The 18,331-nt window shown below is 35.8% G+C and overlaps 1 protein-coding gene across 3 annotated transcripts in view; it reads left to right on the top strand.

Annotated features, from left to right (window-relative positions):
* Positions 1-18,331, top strand: part of EXOC6 (exocyst complex component 6) — an 87,349-nt gene that overhangs the window by 19,764 nt on the left and 49,254 nt on the right. For all 3 annotated transcript variants that reach the window (XM_058810091.1, XM_058810090.1, XM_058810089.1), the window contains exons 2-12: positions 1,142-1,313; positions 2,602-2,649; positions 2,763-2,853; positions 3,753-3,798; positions 9,858-10,062; positions 11,136-11,291; positions 11,931-11,999; positions 15,356-15,439; positions 15,522-15,568; positions 15,959-16,079; positions 17,988-18,059. In XM_058810091.1, coding sequence (XP_058666074.1) covers positions 1,142-1,313; positions 2,602-2,649; positions 2,763-2,853; positions 3,753-3,798; positions 9,858-10,062; positions 11,136-11,291; positions 11,931-11,999; positions 15,356-15,439; positions 15,522-15,568; positions 15,959-16,079; positions 17,988-18,059 — 1,111 coding nt within the window. The remainder of the gene's footprint in view (positions 1-1,141; positions 1,314-2,601; positions 2,650-2,762; positions 2,854-3,752; positions 3,799-9,857; positions 10,063-11,135; positions 11,292-11,930; positions 12,000-15,355; positions 15,440-15,521; positions 15,569-15,958; positions 16,080-17,987; positions 18,060-18,331) is intronic.

Here is an 18,331-nt window from a genome sequence, read left to right as displayed (position 1 = left end):
TTTTTCTTAATCAGCTTCTCCTTGTAAATATCTAGAGAAAACTTTATAATTGTGAAAGGAAATAAGAGGCTAAAAAAACAATTTAAAGATTTTTAGTAACTTTTTTTAACGCTTGTAGTTTGCCATACAAATGTGTTTGTATATGTATGATTAAATCATTCTCATATTTCTGTTCTCATTCTATGTGAAAAGCTACTTCAGAACTACCAATCTTTGCTGTTGTTGCTGTGTCAAAGTATTAATCAATTTTTGGAACTGTCTATACCTAGCCTTTGTTGGGAGACTCCATACCTTTGATTTTGGTACAGTTCTATATAAAGCCTCTTTTCTTGCTTACTCTGCCAAAGTCTAAAGCCTTAAATTTCCCTCTGCCTCCTTTGCCCCTTCTCATGCTCGTGCATTTTTCCATGCAGATTTCTGTTTCTGATGCTGCTTAACAAACTGCACCAGTAATTTCTCCCAAGTCATGTTTCCTGCTGGAGTTCTAAGTGAATTATTTGAGAATTAGTAAAGTAAGCCAGAAGACCTGATTGTAGCCCTTGCAGCAGTTAGGTGCTGTGGAGGAGGCAGCCTTAGGTGTGTGCACGTCATGGTTTTGCCCTGGGAGCTGTTGGGCAGGGATGGAGCCTTGGGGGTTCCCTTTTCCCGCGCGCTGCTCCGGTCATTCCGGCTGCAGGCCCCCGAGCCTGATTGAGTTGGATAACTCTGCTGTTAGGAATACCAGGAAAGCAAATTTGTATGTTTGCACTTCTTTATATTTAGCAAAGAGTGGAATTTGATGGAAAAGCGATCCATGCTATTTGAGGTGGTTGGAGAAACTGATTCTTTTGTACCCATATTTGAGCATTAGGGCATAAATAACAGACCAGTGAGGCTCAGGTCAACCATGATGTAACTGGTTAAGCACCTGGATTAATGCCATAAGGGCTGGGTTTTGTGCCATCAGTTCTCAGTTTTGTGCCATCTTTTCTTCAATGCTGATTTTGATGGAGTGGATGCACCAAAGGATGCCACCAACATCAAGTGTGCTTGCTATTATTTTCTTGTTAAGACAGATAGGTTTCAATAAAGATGGTTGCATACATGCTATTTTCAACTGGTGAAAAAAGTAAACTTTTATTTTCTTATTTGTATTTAATAGGTCTGTATATGATGACCAACCAAATGCACATCAGAAGTTTATGGAAAAGCTTGATGCCTGCATACGTAACCATGACAGGGAGATAGAGAAGATGTGCAATTTTCACCATCAGGGCTTTGTGGATGCTATTACAGAACTTCTTAAAGTTAGGGCTGATGCAGAAAAGCTAAAGGTAAGGAACAAGTTTTTCAGAGTTTCATATATCACTGTCGTTGAATCTAAAAGAAGGAACTGGACTCTTCTGCTGAAGATTAATTGAGTGTTTATCACATGCACTCTGATGTGCACAGTAAATTTTTACAAGTGAATTCATCAGGATTTGTGATTAGAACCATGTTGCCTGATACAGTAATTTATATTTACAAAGCTGAATATTTTATTAGATCTCATTTTGATTTTTTAAATGTATGTTGTCAGAAAATGCTACCAAATTATTTTGCCTTTTTATAAAGCCTTTCTCAGAAGGTAAAGGACAGCAAATGATAAACACAGTATTTCTTAAAAAGGTCTTTTCTTAATCATGTTTTTATATGTCAGACCTTAGAAGAATCGAAAGTCCTTATTAGAAAACTAAAAATGCCACAATTATGCGTGGAAAAAAACACTGTTCTTTACTTTATAATGAGCAGCAGAGTAGGTGATGTTAGTAGTTTTCATGAGATATGAGAACCAAGATTTCCTCACAGATCAGAATGCAGAATAGTGAATTATGAGATACGTCCCTTTTAGCTCTCCTTACACTTTTGAGAGCAAAATATGCCCACCAGACAGAATGAGCATAGTTCATCAGAGGTTATGATTAGAAGACCATTATATAAAGGATATTCAGATAACAAGAGACCAAATACAGCATCAATGAGGTCATTGAGCATCTTTGTTCAGAAATTAATGAGATTTTTAATAAACTAGAATGTGCTTCCTTATTATGATGACCTAATGAGTCACTTACTATGTGGGAAAATCTGAGGTTGAGCTTTGCCTGCACCTGCAGCATTAAAATGTTGCTGTGGTTTGGAGATTTCCACGTTTGATGTTAATCAACCACCCAGTGTTTGCATTCAGCAAAGTATGAATGTTTAATTACCATAAAATGCAATCACCATTTCTTACAGACAATGAATGGCCCATAGAGCTCATTGAGGTTATCAAAAAGGGACCAGTGGTCAATTGGGTCAATGATTTGAATTGTTTGACAGACCTGCAGAAACAAGGAAAGTTCAAAAATCCCAAGTAAATTTGAGAAGTTTGCCACAGAATCTGTTAGAAAGAACTGTCATAAGTAATTGAATTTAACAAAAGCCCTTTGCGATCAAAAGTTCAAGTTCAAGCTGTAGAGTTAATTTGAATTTGCATTTCTTTGTTCTAAGTTTCTCAGGAAGCATGATCTGATTACAAGGGTGAGCAGTCACATCAGGGCAATATATGCATATTTGTCTAACAAAGGTGAAATTATTTTTAAGGTCCAAGTTACTGATACCAACCGAAGGCTTCAGGATGCTGGGAAAGAGGTGAGAAAATGATGCTTCCTATATGGACATTTTGAATATTTGTAGCAAAATAAGTTTATTTGCATAATTTAAGTGTGATTTTCTTTCCTTTTTTTAAATAAAAAACCTTTAAGGTGATAGCCCAAACAGAGGAAATCATCCGATGCAGAGTTCAACAGCGGAATATTACAACAGTTGTGGAAAAACTACAGTTGTGTCTTCCAGGTGAGTGACCTACAGTGAAATATGATGGCAAATTAAATAAAGTCTCAATAGCCAAAAGGAAAAGTCTTCTATTTTTTCTAAGTTCTGGTCCTGTAACATCCAGCTTAATGAAAAAATGAATAGGTTTTTTAAAAGATGCCAACATGAAGGTTCCATATCTTTTGCAATATTTGACACAGAGCAATTGCAACAATGTCATAAGCAGTGAGACATTTAAATGGTGCAAACCATGTAGCCACGTACAGCTGTGAATGAGTAATATTTTTAATATGGTAAAAAAATAATTTCTTGCTTGAGAGGGTGGGTTTTAGTGCTTGAAGAGTGGGGAAAATACTAATGATGTTCTTTCAACATTGTTCTTTTAGCTCTGTGTCACTGCAGGTGTTTTGAAATAAGCAAAAAGGCTCTAAATGTTGTTTCAGGGAAGTAATATTGTAGGATTGCACACAGCTCCATGAGGGTTTTATCTTGTTTGTCATATTGGTGTAAAGTGCATTTGAAAATTTTTCTTTATAAAGTCTTGTTGTTCTGAGTACAGTAGGTGGTACTGTTGCCTTTTTATGGAGACAGGCCATGGACTGGTAATGCAGATCAGGTTGTGGCATGTAGTAAGTGAATGAATATGCTTGATATGTATAGTTTTGTCTGGTTTTGGTTAACCTTAATTCTTTTTAATTTAAAAGCTGTTAAGGGTTCAGTTATTGTTTTCATACTTTCAGCTGCATTCTAGAAAATTTTTTGCTAGGTTTATCACGTTTATGCTACAGTAGGAATTAAATAAGGTAAATATAGCACATCCTTTTCTATTTCTAATTTTGCCCTTTACAGTACATATTTTCCTCTTTTATTAACTAAAGCCACAATATGACTCACAAGTTAATCTGCTTGCTTTTATGCAGTGCTGGAAATGTACAGCAAACTAAAAGAACAGATGAGTGTAAAAAGGTGAGTAAACTTATTTCTATGAGAAAAAAAATAACATTTGTGTGTAAATTGACAGAATAGCAAACACTTATGTAGACAAGTAAGTGTTCTTAGTTTGTAGCTTGGTATATGTGTAGTCTTTGTTTCTAACACTGATCTGTGTTTTAAGAACATTTGAAAATGCATTAAAGAACTTCTAGGACCTTACTGATTGCCATGAGAAATAGTGCTTACTTAAATGGGTATGACATGTAGTGAAATTATTATTATAAAATATGAAATTAAATTTACTGGTTTTTATTACTTAAAGCACTTTAAGAAGCAAGAAAAATAAGACCCTTAGAGACTGAAGGTCTTTTAGAGTACATTACTATCTGATTAATATATCGTGATATATTTAAATTAAATGCATAATACCAGAAGAAAGGACATTTTACTCCTTATACCTTTCTTTAGACCTATCTGGTTTCTCTGTGCTTTTTGTCTAAATGGGACTATGGGAATGAAGATAATGTGTTGTTTGGGGGTTTTCCCTCTTTGACAAATTGACTTGTTAATAAGAATTAAAACTATAATTATAAATTAACTTCTAGGATAATAGTTTATAACTGATGCATGACCAGCTGCTCCTTCCTATCGTATCACCACTTTTCATTTTCTCAGGGAGCCGCTCACTGCTGCTCTAGTCCCAGAATCCCCAGCTCTCCCTCCCTCCATGGCAGCTTGGCTGCCCCTGCCCCTGCTTTATCTGCATCCTGTCCCACTGGGGCTGCTGCCTGCACCATACACACTACCCCAGCTATGCCAGTGCTGATGTTTTCTTCTTCATGATTTCCCCATCATCACTGCCACCGTGATCCCTGCCTGCTTTTCACAGCGCCTCAGTCACACCAGTGCTCTGTGCCTTTCTGGGCTCCTCGTTGCTGGTGGTGCCTCTTTGTGCACTTGGCACCACTGCAGGGAGCTCCTGCTGACAAGTCTGTCTGGACAGGGCTGTTCCATTTGGAGCTAGCTGTGCACAGTCAGTTGGCTGCAGGGCTGCTATGTAATATAGATTTACTTTTGGACTGTTTGTCTGGATTTTGGTTTCTGGGTAACCTACACCTCCTACCATACTGTTGGACATCTGAAAACCCTCAACAGCAGCCACTGTGTGAGCAATCAGCTCTAAAGCCTGTGTGCAGACATGTCCAAAATGCTTCAGGTTTACTGTACACATCAGATCTATGGACATTGCAGCAGATCTGATGCATCTTTGACAGTCATATATGTGTTATATGATACCTATGCATGTTTGCTTTCCAGGAGGTCTCCTGCAGAAATACAGAAGCTTTAAGAATGACCTTACAGCTATGGCACTATGGTGTCTCTTATTAAAATTAAAACTTGCTATGTGTGAACCAGTGTGGTAGATCTCATCAGCTTGACTGCTATACAGTGTTACCTCTGAACAGGACACTGCTCCAGCATCTGCTTGGAGTAGCTGGCACATAGCAGTAGTAGCAGCAGCATGTTGTTGCAGTGTTCCTGGAGCAGCTCTGCAGAAAGATGTAAACAGACCCCTTGCTACTCCAGTCAGAGATCAGACTGAAGAGTGTGCTGTCTGAATGACACCACTTCCCTGTGCAAGGTCTATTGTGGACAATGCTACATTTAGTGTTCTGAAAATATTGAAAACACTGGGTTCAGTGCCTGCATGCTGCCTACCCTTGCTCTGTCAGGCAAGGCAAGCAGCATTCCTGGTTTTAGAGTTGTAGGGAAAGTTGTAGTTCCTAATGTCATCATGTAAAGATCATTTAGGTGAGATAAAATTGCTGATGGTTTTTAGCATTTTGATTCTGTATTTGCTAGTGCTTTTGTAAAGTCCACTGATGGTGGATGTGCTTTCTGAGAAGCCATCAGTACTCTTCAAATCTTAAAGACTTCTATCTGACAATTTTCCCCTGGAAGTTGTTGCCAGACAGGAAGTCTTAAAAGTCAAAGGACTCCTGAATTGAGGGGTTTGGACATGTTATTGTCATACCATAAAGAGATCTAAAGGAGAGGGGAGATGCCATAGCTTTGATGTACCGTGCCTTGAAAACACATGGAGTGAAGAAGGCTTAGACTCTGCTGCAGGCTACTGCTGCAGCTCAGATAACTCTTTCATTAGCTATGCTACAGTTATTATTTTGCCTGTGACTTTCCAATTCCCTATAATACAGCCTACAGGTGGCTATTCCGTGGAACTTGCCGGTAATTCAACTGGTAATTTCCTTGTGGCTCAGCAGAGTACATGTATTCTGGCTTTTATCACTACTAAAAGATAGAGCAACTGCAAGAACATCATAGTGTCAGTGCAAAGACCTGACAGCTGATGTGTGCACATAAAAGGGAATTCAAAATTGATCTTCCTAAGTTTTGCTGTGAAGGTTTTTCATGGAAGAGTCAGTAGCAGTCACAACCCAAGACATAACAAGGCAATAAGGACTGTTTATTTTAGGCAAGGATAATTTCTCATAAATCTTGATTGAGATTTGTTAATGCAGCAAAGCTTTCACTGCTCTTTTTTTATAAAAAGACATCTTGACTTTCTCTGCTTGTGGCTTTTTAGAACATATTTTTATTATTCCATTGTCTTACAGTCTTGCACCATGAATAAAAATCTCAATTCTAATGTTTAAAAGAAGGGAAAACAAAAGTGTGGGTATTATATATGCTTGTGGGATAGTTGTTACTGAAAAAAGATTGGAATTTCATTTCCTTTTTCCATGGCAGATCTCCTTTAAGATAATGCAGGATTTTGGATCTGGAATACATGCTGGTTTGTGCAGGTGAAATAGAGGTTTACAGAGGGGTCCAAAAACCATCTATTGATAGCAACTTTTGGTTCTTTACCAACATGGGTAACGTTTGAACTGATGACCTAGAGGTGAAAGGCTCTGTATCCTATTTATCTGTGTCCTGAGCCATGGATAACACAAGTTGACAAGAACTGTAGTAGTGAGAGGAAGTAACTGCAGAATCTACTCTAAACAGACACAGTTGGCTGGAAAGAGCTGCAGAGGGTTTAAAGTCTTAGCTGAGGAAGCACAAAGGAGAAGAGTTGCTTCTTTGCTGCTCTCCCAACAGCCTAGTGGGGGCTATGCACTTACACAATTCGAGCTTGAATTTTCAGTAGCAGTATTGAAAAATCCCAAGGAACTCCCTTAAATGTGTTTGGTAGCAAAGTTTTAGGTATTTACTCAGTGGAAATGTAGTAAGCAGGACTATACAGTGTTTCCTCTAAGGGAAGTCCTAAAATTGGAGAATGCTACTATTTTTTCTTTGTAAACTAGGTTTGTTTCCTTAATTAAAATAAAATGAGGGCTTTATCTCTTGTGTTTTTTCAACAGGAAATTTTGAGATATAACTACATGTTTTTTTACTTAATAAGCTTGTGTGCAAATAAAGTACTCTGAGTAAAATTCAGTCTTTGAGTTCATCTTGCTCCTGATTTGTGTAATTTCTTTACTGCTGTAGTTTAACTTGATGGGGCTTTTAAAGTAAGTTATGGTACTTCTGTTTACTCCCTCCAAACAACACTATGGTGATAAAAATCTTAAAAGTTCTCTTTATAATTTAGAGCATAAAGAAATACTTAATATATACTAAGATAATAGTAATTTTCTTTTAATTTTGGGATTTTTGTGTGTTGATACAAAGAATAAGATGATGCAAAACACTAATATTAATTTTTGGAGGGTTGAGAGGTGGTGGTTGTTTCTTTGTTGTGAGGTTTTTTTAAATTTACTTTTGTGTTGTGAGTTGGTTTTTTCTTTCCTGATTCTTGCTGGTATTAAAGGTTCCATTTTTATAGTTTTAGTAAGATACATTGTACAATTTTCTTGTTCTGATGTTGAAACGGATCAGTTCTGCACAGTCTTATCATGTGACCCATATTGGTGTTTCAAACTTGTGTCTTCAGTTTGAAAAAAATTACAAATTTTGCATTGAGGAGCATATTGTCCCAAGATCAGCTCAGAAGAGTAGATAGAAGAATGCTGTATTTATATGAAAAAAAACTTTGAAGATACTTCTTTAATTAATTTGTAGTCAAATGGGCAATCTTCACCTTATGTGATTGATGATACATGATGAGAACTAATAATATTGTCAATGCCTTCATTATTGAGTTAAATCTATGGAAAGTTTTAAAATCTAAATATGTAAATATATCACTCTGTGAAATGATATCCAAAACTTTTTGGTTTAAATCCTGACCTGCAGATGACCTTCAAATTAATAAGACTTCAGTGCTTTATCAGAGCAGATGTTAAAAGGGCAAGGTCCTGAGCTCCATATATATGTAATTAGTAAGGGACTCTAGAATGGATTTAGAATGGATTATGTTAATTCTGATCTTAGAGCCAGCAGTCAAAAACCCTTCCAGATGAACTAACAGTGTTCTGATAAGCTGATCTGTATAATTTAAATAAAAAGCTTTTATAAGATTTTGACGGTATTATGGTTTTATTCCCCAGAAGTCTCACCATGTGGCACTCGTGGCCATTTTCTATTTAGGAAAACAAAACCCGCACACATAAACCCCCCAGACCTTTTCTTGTGTGCAACATTCCCGTCACCTTATGTATGTTTTATATAAACCAAGCATATAACAAACAAAAGCTCCTAATTTACACTTGAAACCTCTTTATTTGCAGTCTTCTGAAAGCAGCTCTGTTCTGGAATAAAAGAGAGGATTTTTCCCATCCTCCAGCTATGCTGAGTTGTTAACTTAGATATGTCTTGATTAAGAAGGTTCAAAACACTGTCTTAATTTCAGAATTGAACAAGAAATCATGGTTCTAGTGTTAGTCATTTGTTATTGCTTGTCTACTCAAGGAAACCAGAAGCTTGAATTACATTTTTTTAAAGTGTTTACTTACTATATTTAAAAAGTAATATCTAGAAACTAAAGAACCATAAAGGACATGTCTAGGTTTTCTCATTTGAAGGGATTTTCCTCTTATTCAGCTTTTTCCCTCAAAATCATTTGGTAATTTTTAAAAACAGATGATGTTGGACTTTAAGGAAGGAAAAGGAATTAAAATTATGAAATAAAAGGTGAAGGATATTACTCCACATTTGTGAAAAGAAAGGGTTGGAACTAGCAGCAAATTAACTCCATCTGATCTGAGTGTTTCTGCTTTTCCCGTTTAAGACAAGGTAGAAGACATTGGTTTACCTTATTCTGTTCTAATTGGACAAACTAAATTCATTTTCCCAACTCCCTCCAGGGCTGAGTAGCTGGTAAGAATACTACATAAAGGGAACTTATTGTCACATGTGCAATTGGCTGCTGTCCTGCTCATGTTTAGCCTGGTTCCTGTGCCTCTCTTTAAACTGTGGTTGAGATCACAGATTTGTTTATAATGTAACTTTGTTGATTCAATGTAGTTGTTTTCTGGATGGGATAGACTGTGTTTTGTCAGAAGAGCTAATAGGTTTGTGGTTTACAGCAAAATATAATACACTGCTGGAAAAAAACATTGGTCAGGATAGGTGTATACATGTATTTTCTGACTAAGGATGGTGGAAAGAGGGTGGGTGTAGATGTGTGCCTGTGTTCACATATGCCTGAAGACAGCAGATATCTGTAGGCATGCTTTTTCAAGATTTTTTCCATTGTTTGGTGCAGTGTTGGGTGATTGGCAGTTTGTGTTTCAGAAAAAAACTCCAAATCATAAAAAAACCCCTAATCAGTTCATTCTAGAAGGGCAGGTGATGTTTATGGCTTCAGTGTCTCCATTCTGCAGGATGCAGACTGATAGTCCAGCATAGTTGGACTATTGATCAAAACTGTTAATATTATAGGAGTCTACTTAAAGTTTGACTTGGCTGAGTGGCTCTTCACTGGGTTTTTTTCCAAACAAAAGTATTATATGGATGACCTTTTGATTGTTAATTTTTCTGAGAATAGAATAAATTAATTAGATTTATTTATTAGAATACAGTAAATTAATATTGATTCCATGTGTGATATTGATATATGTATTTGAAAATTTATTTTACCAACTTTTTATAAGAAGCTACATAATTTTATTTTAATCTCTTTATAGATACTATTCTGCTTTGAAAACAATGGAGCAGCTGGAAAATCTGTATCTTCCTAGAGTTAGCCAATACCGCTTTTGCCAGATAATGATGGAAAATCTTCCAAAACTGCGTGAAGAAATAAAAGAAATATCCATGTCAGATCTCAAGGATTTCTTAGAGAGTATTCGAAAGCATTCTGACAGAATTGGGGAAACTGCCATGAAACAGGTAAGCCAGCCAAACAGAATGACTTCAGTCCTGTTGTTTACTGAACATTTCAGTTTCATTAGTCTGAAATTACCCCTCAGAGGTTACAGTCATCCCATAGACCTCTGAGTAAAGGTGGAGAGCTGTGAAATACAAACTTGTTGTGTAGTTTCCATCAGTGTCCTAGACAAGAAGTAGTTTCCTCCCTGAGAAAGGAAGGAGAGATGCTGTATATCTCAGGTTTCAAGAAATTATGAAGTACTTTGAGTAGTCAACTCCTGGACAGTCTGTATCTCAGCAGCTACTGCACCAAAACAAAGAGCAGCCTATCTGGCCAGCTGGCCTGGATGAATTAGACAAAAGAAGTGTTGAGATAACAGCCTAGTTCTCTCTAAAGTGCTACTCATACAGAAGACTGAGGTAAGAGCCAGAAGGAGACTGAGACAGCTGGAGGCCTTGCTCCATCACAAAATAATCTGCACTTGAGAGCACTACTACTAGGCAAGCTTTAGAGCAGTTAATGCTTTTAAAATTTGTTCAGAGAGCAAATAAGGTTTTAATTTGACTTCTTGTTGACAGAATTGAGGTTGGGTTGCCATTTTGTCATCTCAGGTTCTTGTAAAATGCAGCATTGATTATTATAAATAAGATTTAATTGCAAGGTTATGCTGTGCTGCCTTCAATAGTAAGGGCAATATGGTGCCTTTGATTTCTATAGCTGACTGCTCACTTAGACTTAACTGAAGACAGCAAAAAAAGTATCTGGGAACTCAGATACCTGTTTTTCATTTAAATATTGATTCTCTGCAGTTTATGATCAGATAAATTGCATATTGATTTTAAATTTTTTTTCTGCCATTAAAATGTCATTCTGAGGGTTAGGGAAAAGTTATGCAGGATTCACTTTTGAATTCATTTATCATCCCAAACTAATTAAAGGCAAAATCACTGGTGTAGGCTGAGGGTGTGCTTGCATCTTGTAGTTATACTGATGTGTATTCAATTGCAACATCTGTTTTTCATGTCCTAGCATATACTCATCAGTATTGAAATTTGATTTGCATGCCTCTTACTTGATTCTACTCTTAAAACAGGCACAGCAGCAGAAAACCTTTAGCTCTGCTCTTCAGAAGCAGAATAACGTAAACTATGGTCGGAATATGCATTTAGGTAGAAACAGGATTTTGGAATCCAAGAATGAAATCACATTGAAGCGAACATTTGAAGATGAGGATGAGCATGATGAGGAGGTAATTTTGTACTAAATCAGTTAATCTTATACAAAGTGAACAAAATTCACTGTCTTTACACTTTGTTTAGATGGTTAGTTAGAAAAATACACAGAAGACCTTCAAGGTGTACCAGTTCAGATCAGCAGTTGAGGGTGAAAAATTACTGCTAAAATATTATTTGTATTAATGCTAGCTTTAGCATTATGTTTGAGGACATTCAGTTACACAGGACTTCCAGTTATTCTGGAATTCAGTTGCAACTTACATCATATATTGTCTGCCCACTGTTAGTGTTATGTGGTCCACTGGAATATTCTGGTGTTGCTAAATCCTGCATTTTGGTGTTGATGACCTCAGCTTAGCTAAGTACTCTTTCACCTGTCAAGTACTCAATATTCCTAAATTAAATAAAACAGTGAGTATTTAGACTTTTAAAGCTCTGGAAACACAGAGAAAGGAGTGTGGTATTATAACACAAGTAAAGTTTATGACTGTAATGCAAAAGGAAGAGAGATTGGAGCAATTGTTTATTGTTTTCCAATAGAAGCTATTTTTGAGTCCTTATTATATAGACAAGTTCTGTAGGTAATATGTCCCATTTTGCAGATTATATGCATATATGTTTTATATACTCTTGTTTTTCCTTTCCTTCTTCAGGTTTTAACTGCCCAAGATCTTGTAGACTTTTCTCCAGTCTATAGGTGTTTGCACATCTACTCTGTTCTGGTATGTGTTAAAGTGACCTTAAAAAAAGAATTAAATATTTGAAGTTACATATTCATTTTCACATTCTTCATACTCTTAATAGTTCCCAAACAGGCAAATGTATTGCTTCTAGTGTTAGTAGTTCTGGATGAACCAGCTGAGATGGGTGTGGGTACTCAGGACATGAGTTCATGTGTTCTTTTGTATGCATAATAAAGGACACTCCAGAACTCATTTATTACCTAAGTATATTTGTAAAATATGCAAAGTATATATGTAAAATATGCATGTTTGCCTTAATACTGGTATCTACACTTTCACAGTTCCCACAAGTGTTCCATGTTAGCCAAATATTTGGATGAATGTTACAAAACATAGGAATATTCAGTCTGAATCTTATGGAAATTAGAGTAGTAGCAAAAATAAGAAGCAAAATCTGTAGATTCTGACAGGGTGTGCCCAGGCAGATTAGATTGGATTCAATGGCAGAGACACAATTGCCTATTTTAGCTTCTGTTAAAGAGATTCAGTGCACAAGCTTAAAAGGAAGAAAACATTTTTTTGGAAACATGGTACTGAATTATTTGTTGTTTTTTTCTTTCCTGTGTCTCATTTACTTTTGAAGTCAGATTACTTATAGAATTCAAGTACCAGTGACACATAGGTGATGTACTTGTAAGTATTGCTAATCCTACAGTCTCAGCTGCACCTGCCTTCAAGCATTCAGGCTAGGTTGTCTTCTTTTTATGGAATACTTGCAGCTGTGGTACATGAAAGCTTGCATATTGAAATACTGTTTAAAATGTAATTTCACTGGAACTTTTTTTTTTATTATTAAGAAAAAAATGCAAACAAAACCATCATTAATTGTTCGTCTCACTGAAAAGTTGGGAGGAACAGAGAAAGTCAGGCTGCCAGAACTATTGAAAGAGTGAACTGTTTATTTTAACAGAGAGCAGTGTGAAATAACACATTAAAAGGAATGTGTAAAACTAAGCATACCAGTTGACAACAGCTGCTACTTCTTCCTTTAGTATAATAAAGGAAGAGGAAGTAAATTTGACGGATGACATTTAGAAGTAATACATAATTATATTTTTCACTTTGACAAGGATCCTGAAGTTCCAATCACCCTTGATCCAAAGATATGCTTTTTGGGTTTACACTGAAAGTTTTCCAGATTCAAATTTACTGGAGACAGAAAACAACTTGGAGTGATCCCTGATATCAAAAAGGGTTGTTGATGTAGATTCCTGTATTTCCTGCCAGCATAATTTCCTTAATCAGCCGTCATAGCATCATCTAGAGTTGTGCATTAGCAACTTTTGGGAGTCCTTCTCATTTACCTTGTGTTGAGTTTAGAGAACTTGATGATGGCAAAGAAGGGGAGTTGATACCAGATGGCTTTTCATTTCTATAATTAGAATCCTGCAGCAAATGTTATGTTCTTAATGAATTCTGTCTCTGCTACAAAATTGTGGAAAATATTCTAATTTAATACAGTACAGAAATTTTCTACTCTGCTGCTTCATGTTGAAAGAGAAAGCATGGTTTTTTTATATACCTCAGAATATTACACAGCTTGTGATTCCAACCTAGTGATAGCAAGATACATACATACCAAACACAGAGTGTATTTATGGGCCAGTAACCTTTCTTTAGACTAGAAACTTATGAGAAATGTACGTAAAGTTTTTCTTTAACCCGTGTATTTTGTGAGATGCTGTATATATAAATTCTGGTGAAGATACCCCTGCCCCTTTTGCTTGTACTGTTACCTTTTCATAAAACACTGTATCAATGTAAAACAAGTGGTGTGAAATAGGATTTGATATATTAGCAATATTCCTAAAATTTATAACAAAACATGAACTGATTTATTGTTTCTGTTGATGGAAACTGTAATCAGTAATTAATGTAAACATGTAGCTTTGGAAGCTGGGCAAAACAAATGCATTGCTTTTTTACATTTTATCTTGCCTAGGCTTTGCTGATTCAGTAAGTGAACCATCAGGGCTGTTGGTGTATTCTGCTGATTGCTGCAGCACATGTAGTTCAAACTGAATTGTTAATTGTGCCTGCATAGTATAGTGTGGTCTATAAATAATCATGAGATATTTTACATCTCCACTTGTGGTGTGGATTTGAGAAGAACAGCTAGTCCTTTTCACTCAAGAAGCTTTTGTCAGGACTGGCTGGAGATTTGATACTGGAGGTAGAAGTCAACAATCTGAAAACTGCACTGAATGTTTGGGCTGGAGGTGAATGGTTGTATCTGTGATCTTTATGTTTGTATGAATTGGAGCATACTGTGTAAAGTTCTGCTGCAGTAGACAGTGCTAGTAAATTTGCATCTTGGTTTTGAGTGGATTTTTTTGTTTTTAAGCAAAGTCTTTCTTTTAGGCTTTCTTAGGTTAGCAGTATTTCTAAATATACCTAAATATTCGTTGTTAAATAAATATTCATTATTAACTAAATTTATATTTTGTAAAGCTTAGGTAGGTAATGCTGGATCAGTAGGATAAAATGTCTGTAATAATTTGGAGACTTTTTGGAAGACCAAGTAATGGAATTCTAAATAGCAGTGGCCTAATAATAGGCTCATAAAGCCAAAACAAACCTTAAAAATGCTAAGCTGCTTTATTTTGCTTGCATACAAATTGCATGTGGTTTAGTAGATAGATGAGTCAATGTAGCACTGATTTCAAATGGACAGATGGTTTCTACAGAATGGTCATCTTAATGAGATGAATAGGATGTCACTTGAATTCCTCATAATCATTAGGCACAGAAGGTATTGTAGTTTTGAGGATCATGATAGGAAAAAAATCTAATTCCACACTCTTTATAAATCCAGAAAGAATAAACAAATATTCAATAAATCTCATATGTGTCTTTCTTCAGGCAAAGCTGATGCAGCTGAGTATTCAGGTGTGTCATACATTCAGAGAAGCATTTTTGTAACAACTTTATAATGCAGTTACTTTCTTGAATAACCTAGAGAAATGTTTTAGGAGACAATGAGTTTCAGTTATTACAGTAATAGGGAATATGCCATGTCTATGAGTATTAATATACTCTGAAAGTTGTAGTTTAAAAATGGACATACTGTTTAAAATGCATGGTGTTGCTTGGCAAAATGTAGGCATGTGAGCAAAACTTCTATTTACAGTACAGCCTGTAGGCTTCTCTATAGAAAAAGGTAATTTCTGAGTATTTCATGCTTGCAAAACTTTGCTGGTGTCAGCTGGAGGCTTACATGTGGAATAAATGCAAAAAATGTGCTTAGTTTAAGAGAATTCTACCTTTAAATTAAGAAGGGCCTTTTTCACACTGAGTCAATATTCTTTTTTTGAACTACTTATGTCTTTTTTTAGGGTGATGGAGAAATATTTGAAAATTACTACAGAAAACAAAGGAGGAAACAAGCAAGATTAGTTCTGCAACCACAGTCAAGCATGGTAATCAATACTTTCAGTTTTGCATTGATTTGAGTTGAAGCTAATGCCTAGTTCCTGAACTTGTTTTCTTTTTCATTGAAAGCATGAAACAGTAGAAGGCTATAGAAGATACTTCAGTCAAATTGTAGGGTAAGTTTTCTAAATGAAAATTTATTTCACTTTTACTGTGTTGATTCTTAATTCAACCTGTGTTCTCCTGTTGTCCAAGAACTTTCTTCTGCAGCAGGATTCAGTTTCTGCACAAATCATGTGTGGGTGGTTATTGCAGGATCTGAGCAGGAAAGAGCATCCAGATCCTGCCAGCAGGAGGCCCTACAAGGGCCCTCCAGCAGCCTGGGCTCCAGATGGCATGAAACAAACTTTTCACATTTTTCCTTCATTCTGGATGAAGCACAACACCAAACCTACCAAAGTGTCGCTGCTCCAGTGGGGAGGGTTTTGGCTATGCTTGAGTGTGAAAGGTAGTACTTGTTCTAATGTTAGAAACAGCTTAATAATTTCAGTATTATTTTGTTCTAGTTTCTTTGTAGTAGAAGACCACATTTTACATGTAACCCAAGGATTGGTAACCAGGACATACACTGATGAACTCTGGAACATGGCGCTTTCCAAGATCATTGCTGTTCTTAGAACACATTCAGTAAGTGAGAAGCCTTATCAGTATTGCAGTTTAAATCCTCTTACTTCAGAGCTCTGTGTATTTAAAGCTGGGATAGCAACAGAGTGAAAAATTACACCTCATGTTTTCTTTTTCTTGTGATGAAAAATTGCTCAGATTTGGGAGGGAGCCTGCCAAGCTTTTGTTTTTCCCAACAGTATCAGGCTGTGATCCACAGCCATGGGCTATTTGCATAATCCTCCACTGATTTACAACTCACTGGGTCTTCCAAACCTTCTCTTAGTCCAGCAGTTTAGAATATGCAGAGTTAATCTGCTGTTATTATTGCAATCCTTCCTCATTAGTCTCAACTGACCTCTTCATTAGATCAGATTGAATAGTTCAGCACTGAAAGCACCACCAGGAAATAGTTCCTAATTATCATTCCAAATGCTGTGTTTCCAAAATAAACTCCAGCAGCAAAACCCTTGCAGCTCTCTCTTCAATGCTCTGGTCGTGTTATGTTTATGTTGAAGTAAAGGTATTAGAGAAATTCTGTATCACTTGGGTATTTCAGTGCATTCAAGTGTGTCTCCTAAAGTTATATTCCTACCTTAGCTGCAGTGATGCTGGATGCTCTTTCTCATTCCTCTGTGAAAAACCACTGGAATACACATTGTTCACTCAGACTGGCTGATAATAAATTGCTTCCATGTTTACTATTGGTGTAACTTTTACTGTCAGAAAAAATACAAGAACTTTATCTTTCCCCTTTGAAGGTTTGCCAGCAGCATTTTCTTTATGCAGTGTTGTTTTTTATTTTTATTAAAAATGATTTTTAATTCCAGAAGCATTTTATATTTCATATATCCTGGGGAAAAATGGGGAAAAAGTTGAGATTGCAACCATAGTTACAATTTATTAGCATTAGTGGTACGTGAGATGTTCTCATAGTTTTTTACTTCTTTTGAGAGGATTATTGAGATATATTCATCCAGCATTTTTTAAAGCTAAATACTTTGCTAGTTAATTATCTCCATGTGGATTTATAAACTTATATAAGAATATGATAATTTAAAGGTTGAAAATAATGTAGCCTCTAAAGAACTCTTCAGTCTTGTCATGTTCTTGGTCACTATTTCTTCTCTATATACATAACTCCCATCAAACTCAATTCAATCCGAATCTCTCTAACATCATCCTGCTGAAGACTAATGTTTAGATAAATAAACCATACTCTTCCTTTTAATAAAGTATGCCAAGAGCAAAACTTCAAGAGAGGTGAAACAGGTGTATATTGTCTTCAACCAATACTTATTCTCATGCAGCTTTAAATTATTTTAATAGAATTTTTTAACTTTATCCAGTATCTCAAATAGTGAAGCTGAGGTGAAAGCCTTAGTTGTATGACTCTACTCCTCTAAAAATCAAATTTCAGTTTCAGTCACCTAGTAAATAACTTCATGTCTTGACCTTTTATCATCCAATTAATCCAATTTAAATTTGAAATTATTTAGAAAATATTGTATTAAGTTTCGCCCATACAACTGGAAAAAACTGTCTGAGGTGGTGCAGCATTAGTTAGACCTAAGCTTGGTGGTCAAAAGAATGTCCTGTGGAACCTCTTTGACACTGATTCCACCAAATGTGCTTATGTGCTTATTTTAGTGTTCCACTAAAATAAATGTAGTTTGTTGATTTTCAATCTCAGTACACCTTGCTAGTACTTACTGAATCACATATTTTAGTTGACTTTTTCTGAACTATTACACCACTGATAGTTATATAAAAATTTAACAAATACTTTTATGTAGCTGGACTAAGTAAAGACAAATGAGTCTAAATTGTTTTTCACTAAGGCTGGAGAGTTTAACCTATGATACTATTCTTTGAAAATGTATGTCCCATATTTTAAATTCTTTTAATAAAATCAGAATTTCTCACTTTCAGTCATATTGCAGTGATCCTGACCTTGTTCTGGAACTGAAGAATCTCATTGTAGTATTTGCTGATACTTTGCAGGTACACACTGTATTACTAATTTACCTGAAATTCTTGTAGACAGATTTTACCTTTAGGTGACTGCAATGTTTGTGTTTTCGTAAATCATATATACAAATCGAACCCAAAATTGCACAGTAATATTAAAAAAAAAATTATTTCTTGCCTTAGGTCCTTATTTTCATTATTATGAACTGAACATATGTGTTCTGGGCCATCCAGCAAGCATCAGTTACTCATCTCTGTGCAAAATCAGTGTTAGTTTTGTAATTTGTGTATGCTCTTGTCTTTTA

This window comes from Ammospiza caudacuta, chromosome 9 (genome assembly GCF_027887145.1).
Source record: "Ammospiza caudacuta isolate bAmmCau1 chromosome 9, bAmmCau1.pri, whole genome shotgun sequence".
Classification (NCBI taxonomy): Eukaryota; Metazoa; Chordata; class Aves; order Passeriformes; family Passerellidae; genus Ammospiza; species Ammospiza caudacuta.
This window is presented reverse-complemented; position numbering and strand designations above follow the sequence as displayed.